The following is a 24,775-nucleotide window of genomic DNA, read 5'->3' on the forward strand; positions in this document are numbered from 1 at the left end:
CAGCTACAGCGAGAAGCGTCCTGACAATGTGTCTTTTTTTTTCTATAATGAAAACTTGAAAAAATGTAATCAAACTTATTTCACTGAAGTAAATATATAGTTTAAAAGACTCACCTACTGGCACCTCCAGGATGAAGTCAGGAGTTTTATCATAGCCCTTAATACGCAGCTGGTCTTCATCTGCAGATAAAGAAAGAGCATATAAGTAATTAGCTTCAAAATAACTACAATCACTATGGGGCATATGTATCAAGCTAACCGGGGCTTCAAATAATATGGAAAAAGTAGTTTCCACACTAAGGGAGTTATTAAGTAAGGACTGCAGATTCTGCTAACAAGCAGAATCTGTGATCCTTTTTATCGCATGCTGGGAGCAGCCCATCGCAGGGCAAGGCCACCCAGCATGCTAAATGGCCTGCCCAGCGGCTGGGACAGCAATTAAATGGCGGTTGCAGCAACTGTGGACGACCCCCTGCAGATAGGCTGCGTATGCAGACGGTCAGCCGCCATTTTTATCATATGAGCGGCTGCATGTCATGTCACGCAGCTCCCCCCCTGAAAACGCTGCTGACCAGATCCTGTTTTCCCTGCACCACCCCTGCAACCCTCCATCGACGCCCCCTGCCCGCCTCTGCCTGATTGACAGCCAATGCGATCTGATTGCATTGGCTGCTAGCGCATGGCAGGACAGTACCTGCGCATGCACATTAGCACCTCAGGTGGGGTAATTGCGGTCGCATCATTTAGTGATGTGACCTGAAAAAGTAAGAATTATATCTCCTGCATTTGACATAAAAAACAGCAGAATGCCGCAGCTCATACAATATAAAGGTAAAAAGCAGTAGTGCAATCTAACCAGTTCCAATAATCAAAAGTTTCTGGCGTATGCCTGCACATGTAATGCCATATGAGAACGGTGTCACCACTCTAACCTCTACGGAGCTTCCCGGCTGGAGAATGATCTTCTGATCCAGGTGGGATACAGCTGAACCGCATATGCCCACCGCAATGACTCATATTTGGTATGGACTCATATCGTAGTCCATATGCCGGCGACTGCTGTAAATCAGATTTCCCCTCAGAAAACGTTCCCTATTGCCCCATATGCAGTGATAAGAAAGGCAGCCTGTTGATAAATAGGCCCCTACGGGAGAAAGCACATGGCATTGCTGTGTCTACCACAAGACGTGACAAGTGGAGGCGCAAAAACAAATTAACTGAGTAAACAATAAAAAAAACTACTGGTGAGCAATTAATATGTAACATTTTACATTGTAAATAATCATTAAACTAGAACTATATGCTTATTTATCAATATGAACGCTACTAGCGTACACGTTTAATGTAGACATAGAAATCTGCTGAGCAGAGCAAATTATAAGTGCCTCAAAGTTGCCAAGCTGTGAAATTTGGTGCCAACTGTTCATCAGACATACTCCGTATCAGTGTACAATTAGGAAAAATGGCAAATATTGTAGTTACAATGTTTCTGAGCTAGAGCCCTCATCTCCCTCTATCCCCCCAATAGCTCATGTTTGCAGGGTATCACTAATCATGTACAGGGGACAGTGGTTTAGAACATAGCCTGTCGTCACAATCAACAAAAAGCCCCAAAACATGAGCTTTGGGAGTGCATCAGGGTTGGAGAGAACAAAGAAGAGGACCCTACAAGGGAGAGCTTATACAGTGGGTGATCCCAGAGTGATATTTCCGCTGGGTCTGGGACTCCAGGTCGACACCAAAAAGGTTGACTCACCTTAGGTCGACACCAATTGGTCGACACCTGAAATAGGTCGACATGGACAAAAGGTCGACATGAACAAGGTTGACATGGAAAAAGGCCGACATGAGTTTTTTAATGGTTTTTTTGTGTCGTTTTCTTCATAGAGTGACCGGGAACCACAATTAGTGCACCGTGTCCCTTCGCAGCTTTGTTCCCAATTGTAGTCCACGTGGATCGTAAAGTATGAAAAAGTTCAAAAAATGAAGAAGAAAAAAAAAAGGGAAAAACTCATGTCGACCTTTTTCCATGTCAGCCTATTGCAGGTGCCGACCTAAGGGGTGTTGACCTTTTTGGTGTCGACCTGGAGTCCGGATACCAATTCTGCTAACCCAAATAATTAACTCGGAAACCTTTTGCTGCAAAGATGCATTTTTTGGGTGTGGAGGCTAAAGTTAAAATAAATACATTTTGGGACAATATTGGTTGACTCTATGGGGTATATGCAATTGCCGGCGAATCGCTGCAATTTTTCGCCCGTTTTTTAATTCGACACAATTCGACCGTCGAATTCCGGCAAGTGGGTGCCGAAATTCAACATATTCAATAAAAAACAGATTCGACAGTCCCGCTGTCGAAAAACGGCCGATTTGACGGATTTTGATCCGATTTTTAAAAAACGGGAAAAAACCCGAAAAAAAATTGCGTGGGGTCCCCCCTCCAAAGCATAACCAGCCTCGGGCTCTTCGAGCCGGTCCTGGTTCTAAAAATCCGGGGAAAAAACTGACAGGGGATCCCCCGTATTTTTAAAACCAGCACCGGGCTCTGCGCCTGGTGCAAAAAATACGGGGGACAAAAAGAGTAGGGGTCCCCCGTATTTTTTACACCAGCATCGGGCTCCACTAGCTGGACAGATAATGCCACAGCCAGGGGTCACTTTTATACAGCGCCCTGCGGCCGTGGCATTAAATATCCAACTAGTCACCCCTGGCCGGGGTACCCTGGGGGAGTGGGGACCCCTTCTATCAAGGGGTCCCCCCCCAGCCACCCAAGGGCCAGGGGTGAAGCCCGAGGCTGCCCCCCCCATCCAAGGGCTGCGGATGGGGGGCTGATAGCCTTGAGAAAATTGAAAGAATATTGTTTTTTCCAGTAGTACTACAAGTCCCAGCAAGCCTCCCCCGCAAGATGGTACTTGGAGAACCACAAGTACCAGCATGCGGGAGAAAAATGGGCCCGCTGGTACCTGTAGTTCTACTGGGGAAAAAATACCCAAATAAAAACAGGAGACACACACCGTGAAAGTAAAACTTAATTTCACACATGTCGACACACACACACACACATACTTACCAATGTTCACACGCCGATCTCTGTCCACTTGTCCAAGTAGAATCCACGTGTACCTGTGAATAAAATTATACTCACCTGATCCAGTGTCCAGATTATAATCCACGTACTTGGCAAAACAAAACAAAACGAACACCCGGACCAGGCGGACTGAAAGGGGTCCCATGTTTACAAATGGGACCCCTTTCCCCGAATACAGAGACCCCCCCGTGACTCCTGTCACAGAAAGGTCCCTTCAGCCAATCAGGAAGCGCCACTTCGTGGCACTCACCTGATTGGCTCTGCGCGTCTAAGCTCAGACCCGCATTGCACAGCTCCCTCCATTACTTTCAATGGTGGGAACTTTGCGGTCAGCGGTGAGGTCACCCGCGGTCAGCCGCTGACCGCGGGTAACCCCACCGCTGACCGCAAAGTTCCTACCATTGAAACTAATGGAGGGAGCTGTGCATTGCGCTGTCTGAGTTCAGACGCGCATACAGCCAATCAGGAGAGTGCCACGAAGTGGCGCTTCCTGATTGGCAGAAGAGACCTTTCTGTGACAGGAGTCATGGGGGGGGTCTCTGTATTCGGGGAAAGGGGTCCCATGTGTAAACATGGGACCCCTTTCAGTCCGCATGGTCCGGGTGTTCGTTTTTTTTTGTTGCCAAGTACGTGGATTATAATCTGGACACTGGATCAGGTGAGTATAATTTTATTCACAGGTACACGTGGATTCTACTTGGACAAGTGGACAGAGGTCGGCGTGTGAACATAGGTAAGTATGTGTGTGTGTCGACATGTGTGAAATAAAGTTTTACTTTCACGGTGTGTCTCCTGTTTTTATTTGGGTATTTTTTTTCCAGTAGAACTACAGGTACCAGCGGGCCCGTTTTTCTCCTGCATGCTGGTACTTGTGGTTCTCCAAGTACCATCTTGCGGGGGAGGCTTGCTGGGACTTGTAGTACTACTGGAAAAAACAATATTCTTTCAATTTTCTCAAGGCTATCAGCCCCCCATTCGCAGCCCTTGGATGGGGGGGGGGGCAGCCTCGGGCTTCACCCCTGGCCCTTGGGTGGCTGGGGGGGACACCCCTTGATTGAAGGGGTCCCCACTCCCCCAGGGTACCCCGGCCAGGGGTGACTAGTTGGATATTTAATGCCACGGCCGCTGTATAAAAGTGACCCCCGGCTGTGGCATTATCTGTCCAGCTACTGGAGCCCGATGCTGGTGTAAAAAATACAGGGGACCCCTACGCTTTTTGTCCCCCATATTTTTTGCACCAGCACCAGGCGCAGAGCCCGGTGCTGGTTTTAAAAATACGGGGGATCCCCTGTCAGTTTTTCCCCCGGATTTTTAGAACCAGGACCGGCTCGAAGAGCCCGAGGCTGGTTATGCTTAGGAGGGGGGACCCCACGCAATTTTTTTTCTGATTTTTACCATTCCATTTAAAAAATAAAATAAAATAATAATATTTAAAAAAATATATAAATAATACTTGTGCCTCCAAAATAGACAAACCAAGTACCTAATCCCTTCTAATATAAATAGATATGCTATTACCAATAAAAAAAAACACTAAAAAAAACATGTTTTTAAACATTTTTATTAGATTCCGCCACCAAAGTGTGGCGGATTGAAAATGACGAATTTACTGTCTAAGAGCACTGTTGTCGAATTTCCAAACTTCAATTGAATATACTTTTGTCGAATTGCCGCATTTGTACCATTGCAGAAATGTCGAATTTGACAAATGTCGAATTTCAAAAAGTAGAATTTGGAAAGTCCGTTTTTTTGACGAAAAGTACTGAATTGCATTGTCGAATTTTTTTTTTTTGCGAAAATGTCCCGTTTTTCGACATTTTCGGGAATTCGACCGCAATTGCATATACCCCTATAAGTAACGTAGCTCAACAGAGAATCATTTCATTTTGGAATAATGTTGGTTATAGCTAAAATGATCCAGTTACATAAAAATGGTCACACTGTGTAGGATAGGTGAGGGTGAGAGCAGGAATCATTACTCTACAAGTGAGTAAGATGACATATGGGGCCTAATTCAAGGTTGACTGCAAAAGCAAAATCTTCCTTTAATGGGCAAAACCATGTGCACTGCAGGTGGGGCAGATGTAACATGTGCAGAGAGAGTTAGATTTGGGTGGGTTATATTGTTTTTGTGCAGGCTAAATAAGGGCTGCTTTATTTTTACACTGCAATTTAGATATCAGTTTAAACACACCGCACCCAAATCTAACTCTTTCTGCACATGTTACATCTGCCCCCCCCTGCAGTGCACATGGTTTTGCCCATTAGAGGAAGATTCTGCTTTTGCGATCAACCCCGAATTAGGGCCATAGTGTAGAGAAGAAAAATGCCCGCGCTCTGTTATACCCATATTGTACATAGTACTAGCTGCGTGGCATTATTAATACCATATACTGTATGTATACAATGCAGAAATACTTTTTCTATCTGCGCTAACAATAATATACTGCAAATCTGTGTATATTGCAAATAAAAGCGTAGGGATTCTGTTCATTTTATGATCAAAACGTTTAAGTTTGCAGCCCATCGTCAACGGACCCCAATGCTCTGCAAGTCCCCTCTCAGGTACACAGTGTAACATCTATACAAAGACTCAAGATATACAATTTAAGGATAGATCAAAGGCGATAACCATATGACACATAAAATGAATAAAATCATGAAAATACGTAACTTGTATGGGTAGAAGTCCTTTTCGAATGGTCGTTCTTTTGCGCTATCTAAAATCATGAAAATACGTCACTTGTATGGGTAGAAGTCCTTTTCGAATGGTCGTTCTTTTGCGCAAATTCAAGGTTTCATACATATGCAAAAAAGAGAAGAATACAACAATATGGGTGGTATAGTTTAAAACAAATGGGAAAAAAATCAGTGAATGTCCAAGAAATGGAACCCTATTGTGCCACCAATGCTTGATAGGAGATGAGGATAGTGACTCGCCACCACTTCACAACATAAATGGTGGCGAGTCACGATGGTGGCACCAACGGTGTTTCGACCTACTTGGGTCTTTATCAAGTAGGTCGAAACGCCGTTGGTGCCACCAGACAGTGAGTTTTTTATTCTATACAGACATTTGCTTTTTTTCATCGTGATTAACGCATTAGGGGTATGCCTAACATGTTAATACTGGTGTAAGTCCGGATTGCACCAGTCCTTGTCTGTTTACATCTGACACACATGCTGACATTTACCAAAAAGTGGGATTTTTTTCACGGAAAAATATCATTTTGTCTTTTTATGGATTTTTTTGTATGTGAACAAAAATAAATGTGTTGGATTATAAAAGTGGTGGCCGATTCCTGATTAAAGAAACCTTGATACGTGGGATCACTTCCCTCCATAAAGTGAGTAGGGTACGCCTGTTTTGAGAAGAATTTCCCTGAAACCATCACGTATAAGTGTTAAAGATACCTTTACACACATGGTTTTACCTTTCTATAAGTGAGTTACGGTACGTCCTCACATATTGTGAAGTGGTGGCGAGTCACTATCCTCATCCTCTATCAAGTTGTGGTGGCACAATAGGGTTCCATTCCTTGGATATTCACGGACTTCACCCATTTTGTGTTAAACAATACCACCCATACCCCTCCATTTCCTTTCTTTTCCATATACGCCTAATATCTGGAATTCGTGAGATGTTTACCAAAGATTAACCTTTTTTAAACTGCTGGATCATCGAAGTGGTGGCTGATTCTGCTTTAAAGAAACCTTTATCTGTGGAACCAATTTTACCTAGATGTGAGTGGGGTACGCCATCCTGAGCAGAATTCTTCTGTTATAATACCACGCCGGGTGTAGTGTTAAAGATACCTTTATATATATTGTCCTGCCCTTCCACAAGTGAGTTGTGGTACATCCATTTATGTTGTGAAGTGGTGGCGAGTCACTATCCTCATCTCCTATCAAGCATTGGTGGCACAATAGGGTTCCATTTTTTGGACATTCACAGATTTTTTTCCTATTTGTTTTCAACTATACCACCCATATTGTTGTATTCTTCTCTTTTTTGCATATGTATAAAACCTGGAATTTGTGAGATAGCGCAAAAAAGCGACCATTCGAAAAGGACTTCTACCCATACAAGTGACGTATTTTCATGATTGTATTCATTTTATGTGTCATATGGTTATCGCCTTTGATCTATCCTTAAATTGTATATCTTGTATCTTTGTAATCGATCTGTGATTTTGGGCGGATCCTTGGAGGATTTAGATTGGGCTGACAACTTTGCGCCAGAATACATACATCCATCTTGTTTTAGTCTATACAAAGGCTGGCTGCTACTGGGTACAAGCAGAGCGCGAGCATATTTCTTTTGTGTTTGGTTCAAAATTCTGCCTAGCGCTATCATGGCTGTAAAAGGCCTGTTTGGGTGTATCTCACAAGCCAGCTGTGTATAGCTGTCCCCTTCTGTGTCTGGGAGGTGAGTGCATTTACCTACAATGTAATGGTGCGCTGGGCATATATGCTAGTGTAGGGACTTGTAGAGAATTGGGATCCTCTGACAACAGGCTGAAAGCTCATTTGTTTTGATCAAAAATGTTAACAAAATCTCCATGCTTATATTGTGCTCTATATACATAGACAGGGCTGCCGAAACTAATTACCCGGCCCTGGACTTTCTGGTGGAGCCCAGGTCCACTGTCGCCCTCCGCTTACCTGTTAACACCTGTTTCACTGTCTCCCCAGTCCAGCACATGCTTCTGTGATAATGTCGATATTATCTTAAACCATAAAGCTATACCTTTAAACACACTTTTACCATGGAGCCGCTGCGGCCGCTAGACTTAGTACACACGCTACGTACTCTGTACGCTATTTGCGTACAGAGTCCCGTACCTTGTACGGACTCAGCGTACAAACGCCGCGCTGGGGGTACAAAGTACACACAGCGCGCACACACTCTTGATATACTTTAAACCTTATTAGTAATGCAATGCAATGATATTATTACACTCTAAACCTTATGCAGCAAAGCACTGCAATGATGTTAAACCTTAAAACTTATGCAGCGCTGACGGTACAAAGTACCCGCAGCGCGTACACAACTTATCGATACACTCTTAAACCTTATACAGTTAGGTAATGTAACACGCTTTAAACCCTAGCAGGGAAAAGAGACACAACACAGATTTGTAGTTAAAACACTGTGCTCCGACACCTCAGCGTATATATCTGGAAGGGGATAACAATACAATTTATACACTACAATACAACAGAGTAAATGGCTACAGTCAATGTACATACGTGAGAATATTCGCTTGCGCAACCTGGTCCAGTCCTCCGCTAATCAGGTAGATAGCGTTAAGAGTTTTCTGACCGGCCAGGCAGCAACAGGCGTTTTATACACTACTTCCAAAAGCAATACAATGGATAATGTAATCCCTTTGTCCATTGGACACAGGAATGCACTTTTACAGTACAAGAGAGGTCATAGGTCGATTTGAATAGGTGGGCGATGTCTTTCTTAACTGCTCTTGTGGGTGGTCTCCTCTGGATTCCCGACGCATACATAATATACAGTAAATACAGTTTATACCTATATTCTGCTTCTGCACCTAACTATCCTCAGGAACATGCGATCTTCCTCAAACCAACACCAGAATGTTTCCCTTAAAATACCCTACAGCTGGATACCAAACACCACCTTGTAACCTTGTTCTGTCCCCTCCTATCCTGTAAAGGTGAATCCCTTTGTTCTGTAACCATTTTAAACAGCTATTTCTTGCTGATGTGGTGCAGGGGGGCTATGTGTACAATGTGCACTATTTGGGTTAAATATGTAATGTTTTGATAACCCTCCATGCGTTCACAAACTCTGCCGTAAATACCCATACCACGCGCAGGACCGCGGGAGCGACCATACGCAAATTGCGGATATGTGCACGCACGGCGGAACAAGTGCACGCGCAGCGGGCATGTGTGTGTGGTTAGTACGTGATGTGTGTACTGGAATATTTTTCGACTTTGACATCTGTTACAGTGATCAACCCCCCTACTGGATTTGCCCACGGCTAAGGGGCTCACGGCACCCAACTGTTCATCAGCAGTGACGCTCCACAGAGCTGAAAATACTTTTTAAAGGAGTGGAGTGGCCACGCCTCCTACAATTAGGCCATGCCTCCTGCACTACCCGGAACCGGCCAAGCTCTCTATGGCCCTGCACACAGATTTGCAGTATATTACTGTCAGGGCCGATACCAAGTCTTACTTTAAAAAAAAAAAAAAACTCCACAGGGTGTAAGGGAAAATTGGCAGCGCTGGTGGTCGTGAAGTTCCTCTGTTCCAACCGTTGCAATGGCACTTCGTGGCCATTGATTGCAACTGAATTACCCCCTTAGTGGTTCCCCATGGTTTAATAATACGGCATGCTTTGGAGAATGGAGATATAATATAAATTATACATAACAAAATGCATCCCAATATAAAAAGGACTAATTTAAATGTTATTTACCATACAACTATTACAAAAGGAGGAACATGTAACAGTCCACACACTACTAAACAATCCTGGAGTCACGTCATCAGAAATTTCCTACATGACACAATAAACCAAATGAGCACAAAAACAACATTTTAATTGATCCTGTTTTATCGCCATCTCTATCCGTCTACAGATTTTGCCCCCGGTAAACTCTACTTTGTTGTCTGATCCTCTCATACTTGCCTAGTGTAACGCGGTATATGCAGAGCTATTGTGTTACCCAGCGTGCTGTTCTATGAAGGTCCGAACTGACAGAATACAAATTGCTCGATGTACTTTAAAAACACACTTTGTTTTCTGGCTAAGTGGTCGCTCCCAAAACCTGCAAGATTAGGAGGTCTCACTAAATCATCTAACCGGGATGTTATATAATACTACACTGGCTAGAGCTACTGCATAACTGAATGTAAACTATATAGTCAGGAGCCAGAGTTTATCATGTACAACATGTCTACTGTTCTGCAAAGCAAACTGCCCTCGTAACTAGAAATCTAATCACGCATAAGCCTCCAAGATCCTCTCTCTCCTTTTTAAAGTTGCCACAGTTTGATCAGAAAAGCCCTTGTATGTCATAACATATTGCCCTTGACTTCTGAAACCCAGGAGAGTGCTATAGCATTTTGTAGAAGCCTATAACAGGCATTGCTGTATGTCTCCAACCAACCCTAACTAATGACCTGGATATGTAACAGGGAAGGCTGTGTGGTCCTGTCCTAACACCTGCTAGGTTACTGACACTGCCTTCCAAGTGCTCTTTCTGCTTCACCTTTGATTAGAATTAATGACGGTTCCCAGAGGTGGTAAAGCTAGCTTCCCATCCATCTATATGCCCCGGACAAACATCTCACGGAGACCAAGTGCTAATATCTCCTGTGAGAAAAACCACTCGGCAGGATTAGTCAGGGTGAAGAAATCAAAGAGTTAAAAGTAATAACCATCTGTAGATAAGAAAAGCAAAACAGTCTAAAAAGGAGTATATAAACATTGTATAGTATAGTGTGCATAAACAATGTAATAACTTTATAGTACTGCGAAGAATAAATATTAAGACAGCAAAAACGTGTTTATTGTGCAGACTGAAACTACCAATAATGAACAATATGTAATATTTTAATGCTAGCAATATTTTACAATGTAATATACACAGATTTCTTCCACAGCTTAGTGCATAGAATAACCTTGATACACAATACAATATGTACCTTTCACACTTATAAGTACAGCAAATAAAGAAAAATGCAAAGTACGTCAGCTTGTTTAGGCCAGAGCAGCTAACAGCAGCTGCTGATATACTGTACAGTATATATATATATATATATATATATATATATATATATATGTGTATATTTTAACCATGATGTGTTTCTGTATTCGTGAACTTGATCCTCTAGTGTTTCCAGTAGAATTTCTGGTAATGGGCTGATACAACTGGCAATATCACATGACCCAAATGATGGCTCTTATCTCATGACAGGAAAAGTAATACTGCAGCACATATTAAAGCATTTTCTTTCAGCTACTTATTCTATAAAATATTAATTACACGCCAGCAAGGGTGTGCTGTTTATACAATGTATTAGATAACAGAGTTCCTGCTCGGCCCTAAATCAATAAGAGCCTGTTCGGCATCAATCATCCTGAACTCTCTCCCTGGCAATATTCATGCTCAGTAATGATCATTTCCCCTCATTCTTAAACCTTACCTACAGCATTCCCAGAGCCAGCAGCGATCCCATTAATAGCAAGCCTGATGCTCAAATGCAGGAGGAGGACATCCATTTGTGTCACCCTCCCCCATTTATATTGACACAGAATAAGACTTCTGCATACATGCACAAAGCAACAATACACTGGCCATGGAGATACCAGCCTGATGTTTGTGTTTAGGCTCTGCTTATGTCTAATGTATGATTGTGAATAAGAGACTGGAACAATGGTGGTCATTATGAGTTGATCGCTCGCTAGCAGTTTTTAGCAGCCGTGCAAACGCTATGCCGCCTCCCACTGGGAGTGTATTTTAGCTTAGCAGAAGTGTGAACGAAAGGATCGCAGAGCGGCTACAAAGTGTTTTTGTGCAGTTTCAGAGTAGCTCAAAACCTACTCAGCGCTTGCGATCACTTCAGACTGTTCAGTTCCTGTTTTGACGTCACAAACACGCCCTGCGTTCGCCCAGCCATGCCTGCATTTTTCCAGGCACGCCTGCATTTTTTCGAACACTCCCTGAAAACGGTCAGTTGACACCCAGAAACGCCCACTTCATGTCAATCACTCTGCGGCCAGCAGTGCGACTGAAAAGCTTCGCTAGACCCTGTGTGAAACTACAACGTTCGCTGTAATATTACTTCGCACGTGCGCATTGCGCCGCATACGCATATGCAGAAGTGTCTTTTTTTGCCTCATCGCTGCACAGTGAACGAATGCAGCTAACGATCAACTCGGAATGACCACCAATATCTGCGGTACTATGAAAGCTAGATCCCCTGCTGTCATAGTCCTGTCACTCGCTGACATGCCACTGCTTTCTTCCATTCACATCACATTTTATTAAAGTTCAGTAAGAACTTTTCTGTAGAAAGAACAGGTACGCTTCATGAGTACGTGGATGTGCATGACGGGTCATATCTTTTGCTCAAACAAGATGACATTGCCTTCAACTGTTAGCATTTCCAACAGGCATAAGGTAGTAGTATAAAGATAAATTGACTTAAATACATGAAAAGCATTTTCTTATGCATGCATATTTTGCATGCTGCATGGCTGCACTGTTATTACTCACATGCTTGCTGTAAGTCTATAGTTTTTACCATGCTGCATACATGTGAAATATTTGCAACAGGTGCATTCATGTTCGTATTGTTTAAATGTCAATGTTTAGACATTTCATTTATTCTTTCCCTCTTGGGGGAGGGGTGCTGTAAATTGAATTAACATTTTCATGTGGCCTACCCACCAGTAAGCGAGTACTTTGTGACAGCCTGTCATTGCAGAGCAGGTCTAATAGTTTTACAGCCAATAGGAGAACAGCAGATCAGTCTCCAATACCCACTGTCCTCTCATGGCTCCTCACTCTCTACCTATACTATCAACTCTTGTATCCCTAATGCCCCTCACCAACATCAAACCTCTCACCTGACATCGCGCACATCATGCAATCAATAGTCACAATACCATTGTCTGCATCTGATCACAGTAGGTAAAGCTGCAATCTAAAATCGTTAAATTGTTTATTTCAAGATGGGTGGAAAACTGACAAAATGGTGCTGCAAAGTAATACCCTTTTTCCACTAGAAGTCTCGGGTCTGACCCGGGATTTGGAACACGGTTCCAAGCCAGGTCAGACCCGAGACGGACTCCTTTTCCACTATGGTGCCGACCCGGGTATATCCCATGTATGCGCTGTTTACCCTGAACCCGGGTGCAGTGTCTTCTGGCCGGCGCTTGGAGATGACGTCATCTTCAAGCGCCGGGAAAACCGGCAGATCGGGACCCCCGGGGCATGGCCTCGGACCCGTTAGGCCACGCCCCCAATTCCATGCTGCCCACCATCACGCTGGGGGCAAGCCTGGCACTCTGGAAGCTGCTGGGCTGCCCCCAGCCTCCAGCACACGCTTTCCCGGCAAGCGCTATAGCAGGAGAGACAGCAGCGCTGTCCCCGTCAACCTCCTGACTGCCCGCAAGATCCTGCAGTCAGGTAGGTATGGTATCTTCACATGCTGTAAACGGGTTCCGTGTTGGCTGACACGGGTAACCCATTTACACTATACCTTACCCATGTCCTAACCAGGTAGCTACCCGGGTAGGATTCCCGGATCACTTGACCCGGGTTTTTTAAGAGAGAGCCGTTTCCACTAGCAAAAAACACGGGTAAATGCGTGCCCCCGTGCAAAAACCCGTGTTTTTTGAGCTAGTGGAAAAGGGGTATAAATGGCATTCTCAGACTACCTTCTACTTTTGGAGAAGCTTATTTGTATGTATGTCCTATTAGGAGTATTCAGTTGTTTTCGGAACTGCCGTCATGTCTGAAATACGGCAGTTTCCGACTTTTTTAGGTCGGTAACTGTTCCGACCTATTGAATTTCCCTGCCGTTTTTCGGACAAGTCGGCAATTCCAACTTGTCAGAAAACACGTGGATTAACGGAATAGCTGCGGATCCACGTGTTTTGTCGGAAGCGCGGACAAATCTGACAGGTTTTGCCCAGTTTCCGACAATGTCAATCCGACTTCAATTGAATATACCCCTTAGTGACGTCGGTGACTGCAAATAACTGTCACAGTTTCCAGACCACCCAGCAGGTTACATGTTCCAGGTCACCCAGCAGGTACACAGGGGGAGTTTGCCAACTGTCACATTTTCCAGAGCACAATGGTGATGCATCAAAAATGACAGGCAGATGTTTTGCCAATACTTTTCTACAAATCCACTGACCAAGACTTTGAATTTGGTATAGGATGTGCCCTGCTCAGACATAAGCATCATATACATAGGTCACTCATAAAAGTTGTCCTTCTGCTATTAATATATAGATATAATTAAGTTTGATCAGCATGCATCATGAAATCAATGAGCTATCTGAACAGACTCTCGAAGCTGCTGGCTCACTTCACAGCAGTGGTTTCTCATATTTTCAGTACTGTCTGACCCTGTACCGTTTTGCTACCATAATAAAGGCTTGATACACCAGACATAGATGAATGACCTGGAGGGCAGCAGATTTGGCATCGTGGGTTTAGCTATTTTCTGGCTAATCTTGTGACGACTCTTTGGATGAAGTCTAACCACTAAATCACTCTAGCAGTATATTCCCATTATACTGTATATAATGCTTTATCCCATATCACTGATTATGTCACCTATCAATACAGAAGGTTGGTGTGTCCTGACTGCTGTGGGTCATTACAGTGAAATACTTTATTCAGCACTTTTTTAAGCAACTAATTATTTTACTACCTATGTAACACTTTTTAACATACTACTTATTACCTCTAACCCATGTAACACTCTTAACACATAGCTTATGCATCTTACCTATTAACACTTACCAACACTTTAACTTCTCACTAGTGTGCTGCCTTGGGGTGGTTGGCTTTTGCTAACCAGGGGGGTTCCGTGCCCTGAACTTCAACCTTAGTGTTAGGGACCCAACAGATGAGGTCACCTGGTCGTTGGTTGGTGGGCTCATATTTTTGTTTGGGCAAAAATGGTGCTAAGAACCTCTATTTTGCTCTGAGTTGGATTAGAGTGTATTCCAATTATTCTGATTAGCAGTGCTTAGTACTATAGTGTGTGCATCTGCATGTTCTTTCTTCTGTGGGGAACCACAAGTCTCAGCATGGCAGCACCTCTCAACATGTTTGTAATTAGGGTCTGCAGTCCCCCCCCCTCTCCCCGGTCTCCCCCAATATATCACCTACTGTATCCACAAATCTACAGCCAGACACTTGCTTCATTTATTTCAGGTATATGTATTAGAACGGTACTGCACACTACTCACCTAAGCACACCGCAAGCTGTATTTGATTTTAAGCTATCAAGATGTTACTGAACCTGTAGTCTCTCATGTAGCATTGAATTAATAATGGTTAGTTTGCAGGGACAGCTCCATTGTAAAACAAGGTATTATTCACATATAAAAGCTGGGCAAACATGTTTTTTTCTAATAATAAACAGAAATATCTTACCTAAAAAGGCTAGGTTTCTCTCCAAGAGCTTCTCTCTCAGTAGTACTTCATGCTCATAACCGATTGAGCTGGACGGTCAACTGGTCAAGGGCCTAGACATCTCAGTAACGGATATATACACACACACAACATATACAGGGGAGACGTACTGTATCAAACCTTCAAAAGCAATACAGTAGAGAAGTTGCCCATAGCAACCAGTTTCTAGCCAGGTTAAAAAGTAAGAAGTTGATTGATTGCTCTCTCACGGAGATTTAATACATCTCCTCCAGTGTTAATGTATTCTGTAGCGCTGTAAAGCCACAGACCCCCGATATCAGGGCAATTAGGTAGTTACATGGCATAATGACAGAACCCTGGTCTGTAGAACTGACAATTTAAAGCTTGGTACACACTAGAGCGACGTGTACAATATCCATGGTGCACATATCCGGACAATATCCATGGTGCACATCAGAACAATGTAAGGAAGGACGGAATAATCCCTCATTCCGTTCTTCATTACACTGCACGGCACCGCATGAGATATCGCCCCGGTTGGCAGCGCATCCTGGCTTACAGGAAGATATTGCTAACGACCGCGGGAGCGCCGATTGACCATGCAAAATGACCGATCTAGCCGGAAACTACATTTCGGTACGATATTGCTCCAGTTTAAGAACCAAAAGACATAGGGGTATATTCAATTAGGGTCGGATCCATTCCGACATGCATTTGTCGGAATTGATCCGACAACCCCTTTTCCATCTCATCTCAATTCGACTTTTTCAAGTCGAATTAAGATGAGGGACCCAGAGGAGGGGGGGAGCCGCGGGCAGACGGAGGAGAGCAGCGCTACAGTAGCGCTGCAGAAGGACGTCTCACAGCCGTCAGACCTCACGGTAGTGTCCACCCGGCTCCAGCAAACGTGACCTCACTTGCTGGAGCCGGGTGGACGCTGCTGTGAGCAGTGCGGCTGTGAGGCATCCTGCTGCAGCGCTACTGTAGCGCTTCTCTCCCCTGTATGCCCCGCGGCTGTCCCCCGTCTCCCTGCGGCCCCCCCCCCCCCTCTCCTCCTCTGGGTCCCACATCTCAGTCCGACATTTTTTTATGTCGGACTGAGATGGTCGGAAACGAGGCCAAATCCTGTCGAATTTGGCCCCGTTTCACTCAAAAGTAAGTGAATCGGCAGCTATACCGCCGATTCACGTACTATTCGACAAGTCGAATTCCACGACTTGTCGAATAAAAACTGATGGGGCTGAATAGGTCGAATCACTATTCGACCTTAAAAAGTCGAAAACTGACGTCTTTTTGACAGACGGCAGTTTTCGACACTAATTTAATATACCCCATAGGGGTAAATAACACTCCCCAACATAAATATATTTGCTGCAATATCAAAAATATGCCCCAAATGTATTCTGGGAAAAAGGCAAACAGTATAAAACTGCCCAATGTAATTCACAGTTTTGACCAGGCAGAAGGGCAGAAATATAAATATAGGCAAATTGGTCCATAGGGACTGAAAGCCAGAGGAAGAAGATAAGTGGAGGGTGAGGATGAACAGGGAATAATACAAGAACTTTTAAGCGATTTCCGAATGTAATAGTGGCCTAAACACTTAGATGCTCTATAATGTTACTACCTGTTATTGATGTATCCCGCTGACCATGAGGCAAAACCTGTAAATAATCTCACAGGCCATTTTCTGCCCAATGAAAAACTGAGGCCCCAGCTTCCCGTAATCCTCAGAACCCTTCCTGTGAAATAGCCCCATGCCATTTGCAAAGAGCTTGTCTCTGTGCTTTACGCCGTGCATATATAATTAGAGAGTTATATTTAAAATCAATACACAATCCTTCAGAAGACATTATGCTTTTAAAACCTTAAACTTTCAATTGATTTTTAACTATTTTATGTGCCCTGAAATTAACATGTAATTTCTGAAAACTTTCGCCCTGATGTAACACTTCCTTATGGCCGTAAGTCACAGAGGCTCACGCAAGGCTAGCCAGCAAATGCTCTAAGGGGCCCATGCAAACAGATAGAAGTGGAACATAGCCATTTACACTCCAATATGGGGAAGGAGTTTGTGCTGTTTACACATACAGTATATGGGTTAAAATGTAATAGCCTCTGAGTTGCTGGACTTTCGGAGAGTCTGACTGTTTTTTTAAAGCAGCAATCCATTTACAAAGCAAAATCAGGTTAATTTTGCCTTGTACACGATTGCTGCTTTAAAAAAAACGGGCAGACTCTCAGAAAGTCCCACATCTCTGGCAACTCAGAGCATATTACATTTATGCCATGGGGCAGATGTATTAACCTGGAGAAGGCATAAGGAAGTGATAAACCAGTGATATGTGCAAGGTGATAAAGGCACCAGCCAATCAGATCCTAACTGTTAATTTACATATTGGAGCTGATTAGCTGGTGCTTTTATCACCTTGCACATATCACTGGTTTATCACTTCCTTATGCCTTCTCCAGGTTAATACATCTGCCCCAATTTCTGCTATATTCATCATTTTCCAAAATGTGTGGCCAACATTACAGCAACCGACTTTAATAAAACAAATACCAAAACATCAGACTAATGCTGCATTTACAAACACTATATTGAGGCTTCTGTAATTTCCCATGACGCGATGAGTACAGCAAGCAGTGAGAACTGTTGGAAGAATTTACATTTTCCCAAGACTGTCCATTGCAGCACCGTGGCCCTGTCCACGGACCGGGGCAGAAAACCTGATAGCAATTCCCAGAGCTTTCTCCCCACTGCTGCTACTCCCAGCAGTAAATGTTTCTTATATGGTACAAAAAGTGATTATCAGAAGCCATATCTGGTACCGAAACAAAAGTGCAGAGCTATATCTAACTAAAATGAAACTTTAAACAACTAAAGCTTTAATCCAGTACCAGTGTGGAGTCCAGATAGAAGATCATTATTCGGTATGGGAAAGGAACACAAAAAAGAGTAACACAATGCAGATAGCTGTGCGGAAAAGAAAAGAGCAGGGTGACCCACAACAATACAAATTACATAACACATTTACAGGACGCACAGAAAGAAATCTTTTAGCTGTAAGTACAAACTGCTGTAAATGGAGATGAGATCTTAAAAACCGCATCGGCTAGCTTTATTGAGATAGCCGGCTATTAGAGGATAGATGACCCCCCCCCCATAAACTCTACGTAGGGTGGCACTGAAAGGGTTAAAGCAGGGGTGGAGGGTGTGCTTTAAGTTGGTTATTTATGTAATGCAGTGTCTGTTGCTTTGGGTGTCTAATAGGACACTGCCTTTTTGACTGCATGTTGCAGTACTAGAGCCAACAGGTGCTTAGCTTGCACGGATACAGGGTCGGACTGGCCCACAGGGGTACCAGGGAAACCACCGGTAGGCCCCACTGCCTGAGGGCCACTCCTTCCTCTAGGGATCAGGTTCCAGACTGTGCACTTGTATTATACATAGTAGATATGTTGCATTACACTGCACTAAACTATTGTGTATTTCAAGCCTCTGTGGAGGCTGGCCACACCCCCTTTGTAGGCTGGCCACACCCCTAAGTATGGGCCCTTATCACTGCATTCCCCCGGTGGGCCCTTCATGCCCCAGTCCGACACTGCACGGATGTAACAAATATACGCTGTATAAATTCCTATTCAGCGTGTCCCGATTGGCTGTAACTTCTTTTTGTTTGTGTTCAGCAAGAAACCTGCACGCCTCACTTATTACATTTCACAACTAGTAATGCAGAGAATAAAAATACTCCCACTTATTAATGGCCTGTCACATGTAGTTCCTTTAGATAAATCTCTTGAGTATGCACAAAGTCAAAGCCTGCAGAGTAATGCCACTTCATATTGCAAGGATGATATTTCTCAATATCTCCACAGGCCAATCAAGCATTTCCCTGATAGTTTCTATCAAATGCTAATCAATTATTTCCTCACCAGCCTTGATTTTTTTTTTAAACCACAAAGCCATTACAAGCCATTATAACTCATTCCTGGCTGCCAATAGTTGCAGATATAATGCTAGCAGCTTGTTGGCTGTGTGTAGCATTAGGCAGGGTCACACAAAGGTGCACTATATTTGGCATTAGAGAGAAGTGCATTAATACTTCAAACTAATACACTAAACACTTGTCTCTTCATTGAAGTGGCCGGAATCCCTGTGTTACGAGCAACTTAAAATGTGCGAGACCAATATTAACTGGCAGGCAACGTGTATTACACAGCGCATACTGCAGAGTTCCAAGCACAGTATGTGAAGATGAGAACCCCCAGGCCACACCACAAGGGGGACTGCTAAGCTACATAGTCCGGCTTATTAGGAAGACCTGCCACCGGGCAGAAACATCCTGCAAAATAAAAATAAAATAAAATCTGGTTACATACAGTAACTGCACTGAACTGTCCACTTGTGAGTTAGCGGTGACCCCACTTGTTGTATAATAAACACACAAGCAGTGACATTTAGTACAACATTTTCAGCGTGACTTTACACAGGAACAGCAGTGTGGTGTATAGAAGGATACTGTTTGATGCAATCCACCAAGGGTCCGTTACAGCAGTCATTGATAATACACTGCAAGACAAGAACGCAGGATCAGCATAATAGTTATTCATATTTTGCACCTCGCCAATCATTATGTAAGGCACAGGTTCTCAAACTCGGTCCTCAGGACCCCACACAGTGCATGTTATGCAGGTCTCACAGAATCACAAGTGAAATAATTAGCTCCACCTGTAGTCCTTTTAAAATGTGTCAGTGAGTAATTAATACACCTGTGCACCTGCTGGGTTACCTGCAAAACATGCACTGTGTGGGGTCCTGAGGACAGAGTTTGAGAACCTCTGATGTAAGGTACAGACCATTTAGCCATACAGGATTTCATTTTGAAATGCCGTTCAATGATACAAAGCGCTTTCATTGGAAATCATAACCGTAAAAGTATGCGGGCTAATTCTGAGTCACATGCTACTTTGTATACTGGGCCCGAGTCAGAGATGTACGTAATGCAGGACACGGCAGTAGCGACACCGGAGCCATGTTTTGTAGATACGAGTCGGCTGTTAGCAGATACAAGCCACGAAAATGGCCATGACACGCCTGCATTTTTGCAACCACTCCCCGTTAGCTCTCACATCCAGTCAATCACTTCTCCATGAAATCCTCACTGCGAGCGGGAGCTTAATGAAGTGCGATCACAGCACGTGCGCAGTTTGCCTATAATCGCTTTGCATGAACATCGGCCACAGCATCTTACTTCCTGTGGCCATGCTGGGATACTATAAGGGCGATGTTTACCTGATGTGCATCCGATGCTCGGTGCATCAGAGACGCCAATCACGGCCATCTCTATAAAACACTACAATATTGCCACATGCCCACTGCGTACAAATCTGAAAGCATTTGCATACATTTCCATGTCGGGCCACTGACACAGCTAGCGAGTATCGCACATGTGCATTCTGCTGCCTGCGCATATATGTGAATTGTACGCAGGTTGGAAGGGGTGTGCATCTCACCGGCCGTTACATCGGTGGACGCATGGAGAGAACCATCTGCTGGGAGTGTCAGAGATACGCCCTATTCCAAGTCATGCATATGGACAGAGGATGCCAAATCCTGCACCCAGTATGGGCCCTACACGTATAACACGCTGTACGGGATCAGCAACGCAGAGCGCAGTGTCCTACACATATGACACGCTGTATGGGATCAGCAAAACAGAGCGCAGTGTCCTACACATATGACACGCTGTATGGGATCAGCAACGCAGAGCGCAGTGTCCTACACATATGACACGCTGTATGGGATCAGCAAAACAGAGCGCAGTGTCCTACACATATGACACGCTGTATGGGATCAGCAACGCAGAGCGCAGTGTCCTACACATATGACACCCTGTACGTGATCAGCAACGCAGAGCGCAGTGTCCTACACATATGACACCCTGTACGTGATCAGCAACGCAGAGCGCAGTGTCCTACATATGACACACTGTACTGGATCAGCAACACAGAGCGCAGTGTCCTACATATGACACACTGTACTGGATCAGCAACACAGAGCGCAGTGTCATAAACATATGACATGCTGTACGTGATCAGCAATGCAGAATGCAGTGTCCTACACATATGACACGCTGTATGGGATCAGCAACGCAGAGCGCAGTGTCCTACACATATGACACCCTGTACGTGATCAGCAACACAGAGCGCAGTGTCCTACACATATGACACCCTGTACGTGATCAGCAACGCAGAGCGCAGTGTCCTACATATGACACACTGTACTGGATCAGCAACGCAGAGCGCAGTGTCCTACACATATGACATGCTGTACGTGATCAGCAATGCAGAATGCAGTGTCCTACACATATGACACGCTGTATGGGATCAGCAACGCAGAGCGCAGTGTCATACACATATGACATGCTGTACGTGATCAGCAACGCAGAATGCAGTGTCCTACACATATGACACGCTGTTTGGGATCAGCAACGCAGAGCGCAGTGTCCTACACATATGACACGCTGTACTGAATCAGCAACACAGAGCGCAGTGCCGTACACGTATGACACGCTGTATAGGATTAACAACCCAGAACGCAGTGTCCTACATATGACACCCTGTACGGGATCAGCAACGCAGAGTCCTACATATGACACCCTGTACGTGATCAGCAATGCAGAACGCAGTGTCCTACATATGACACCCTGTACGGGATCAGCAACGCAGAATGCAGTGTCCTACACATATGACACGCTGTGTGGGATCAGCAACGCAGAGCGCAGTGTCCTACACATATGACATGCTGTACGTGATCAGCAACGCAGAATGCAGTGTCCTACACATATGACACGCTGTATGGGATCAGCAACGCAGAACGCAGTGTCCTACACATATGACACCCTGTACGGGATCAGCAACGCAGAACGCAGTGTCCTACATATGACACCCTGTACGGGATCAGCAATGCAGAGCGCAGTGTCCTACACATATGACACCCTGTACGCGATCAGCAACGCAGAGTCCTACATATGACACCCTGTACGGGATCAGCAACGCAGAACGCAGTGTCCTACATATGACACCCTGTACGGGATCAGCAACGCAGAACGCAGTGTCCTACACATATGACACCCTGTATGGGATCAGCAACGCAGAACGCAGTGTCCTACACATATGACACGCTGTACGGGATCAGCAACGCAGAGTCCTACACATATGACACGCTGTACGCGATCAGCAATGCAGAACGCAGTGTCCTACATATGACACGCTGTATGGGATCAGCAACGCAGAATGCAGTGTCCTACACATATGACACACTGTACGCGATCAGCAACGCAGAACGCAGTGTCCTACATATGACACCCTGTACGGGATCAGCAACGCAGAACGCAGTGTCCTACATATGACACCCTGTACGGGATCAGCAACGCAGAACGCAGTGTCCTACATAAGACACACTGTACGGGATCAGCAACGCAAAACGCAGTGTCCTACACATATGACACACTGTACGGGATCAGCAACGCAGAGTCCTACACATATGACACGCTGTACGCGATCAGCAACGCAAAACGCAGTGTCCTACATATGACACGCTGTACGCGATCAGCAACGCAGAACGCAGTGTCCTACATATGACATGCTGTACGGGATCAGCAACGCAGAATGCAGTGTCCTACATATGACACGCTGTACGGGATCAGCAACGCAGAATGCAGTGTCCTACATATGACACGCTGTACGCGATCAGCAATGCAGAATGCAGTGTCCTACACATATGACACACTGTATATAATCAACAACCCAGAGCAGTGTCCTACATATGACACGCTGTACAGGATCACACATGGTTACAGCCGTCACAGAATGCAGTGGTGAACAATGGAAAGCATTGCACAGGCAAGGTATACAGCATCTTGTATACTCTGTAACCCAATATTATTTTGTAGCTATACTAAATGTTCCCCTTGGCTTGGCTATAGGGTATTACCTGATGGACCTGATTGGCAAGAACAGGGTCAGGGATCAGAGACGGCTCACGCAGCATGCTATTTAAGACGGGCTTTGTGGCTGAAAAATAAACAGTATAGGTGAGAACAGAACACAAAGGAAGAACATACACACAGATACGCTTTCATATACATATCCTTTTTGTGCCATGTAACGTAACCCACGAGATGCGATTCCCGGGCTACGTACTGTACTTTTTCCTCAATTTTGCATTTTAGAACACACAGTGTACTCAGATTTGTACTTCTGACACAAAGGAATTGGTACAAAATCGCAGATAATGGGGGAGATTCAAATGTTTGAAAAGTCAGTTGGGAGTCTGTTTTTTCCTATATAATAGACAGACACCCAACCGACTTTTCAAACATTTGAATCTCCCCCTAAGAGTTTAACTCAATTAGCCCCCGAAGGCAGCCTACCAGCTGCCCTTAATGGGGATTTCTTTTTGAGTCTTAACAGACCCCAAAATAAATCCCAAATAATTAGCCTGTTTTCAAGCGCAGCAACAGTGTTAATGCCCGATAACAGATTAATAACACATTCATTTAACGGGCGACAAAAAGCGGCTCTAATTGAACAGCCCCGGGCGCTAAAGCCCGAGGCTACCACCCTTTTTCACCCCCGTTAAATTAATGGGGCTAATTGAATTCCTCCTTAGCATAACCAACTAAGTCACTCGTATCAGACCTGTAATTTGACTTTATAATTTTTTTCCTCAATGTTGCTGCTCACTTATAGTGTACTAGGCACTCAGGATGAGTGATTTGACGCAACCAAGTGGCAAAGCCTGTGGCATGCGATCTGGCGTGATTAGAGGTGTATGTGGACACAACTATTTACCAGTCATGTCCAACAGTTCGGGAGATTTTTTCAAATTAAAACCACTACTGCGCATGCATATGCGGCTCAATGCGCATGCACGTCGTACAATTACAGAGAATGATGTAGTTTCACACAGGGTCTAGCGAAGCTTTTCAGTCGCACTGCTGGCCGCAGAGTGATTGACAGGAAGAGGGCGTTTCTGGGTGTCAACTGACAGTTTTCAGGGAGTGTTTGAAAAAACGCATGCGTGCCAGGAAAAACGCAGGCGTGGCTGGGCGAACGCAGGATGTGTTCGTGACATCAAAACAGGAAATTAATAGTCTGAAGTGATCGCAAGCGCTGAGTAGGTCTGTAGCTACTCTGAAACTGCACGAAAAAATGTTGTAGCCGCTCTGCGATCCTTTCGTTTGCACTTCTGCTAAACTAAGATACACTCCCAGAGGGCGGCGGCTTAGCGTTTGCACGGCTGCTAAAAACAGCTAGCGAGCGAACAACTCGGAATGACCCCCGTTATCACAAGCTGGACAACAATCATTTAAATTAACCAAGGGAAATAAAATGGGTTTATAAAAATGGTCTTTAATCTGTACAAGGCTTCCTAACCTGTGCTTTAGGATTCAATACAGGTTACTCATTTAGACAATGGGCTCTCCTAGCCTGTGGGTAAATGCAGGAT

The 24,775-nt window shown here is 44.5% G+C and overlaps 1 protein-coding gene across 5 annotated transcripts in view; it reads right to left on the minus strand.

Annotated features, from left to right (window-relative positions):
• CDIN1 (CDAN1 interacting nuclease 1) overlaps positions 1–24,775 on the minus strand; it is a 501,029-nt gene that overhangs the window by 249,527 nt on the left and 226,727 nt on the right. For all 5 annotated transcript variants that reach the window (XM_063948054.1, XM_063948052.1, XM_063948053.1 and 2 more), the window contains 4 exons: positions 23,258–23,337; positions 19,782–19,831; positions 15,259–15,326; positions 115–180 (listed from right to left, as the gene is read on the minus strand). In XM_063948054.1, coding sequence (XP_063804124.1) covers positions 115–180; positions 15,259–15,326; positions 19,782–19,831; positions 23,258–23,337 — 264 coding nt within the window. The remainder of the gene's footprint in view (positions 1–114; positions 181–15,258; positions 15,327–19,781; positions 19,832–23,257; positions 23,338–24,775) is intronic.

The sequence above is a fragment of the Pseudophryne corroboree genome, chromosome 12 (assembly GCF_028390025.1).
Source record: "Pseudophryne corroboree isolate aPseCor3 chromosome 12, aPseCor3.hap2, whole genome shotgun sequence".
NCBI lineage: Eukaryota > Metazoa > Chordata > Amphibia > Anura > Myobatrachidae > Pseudophryne > Pseudophryne corroboree.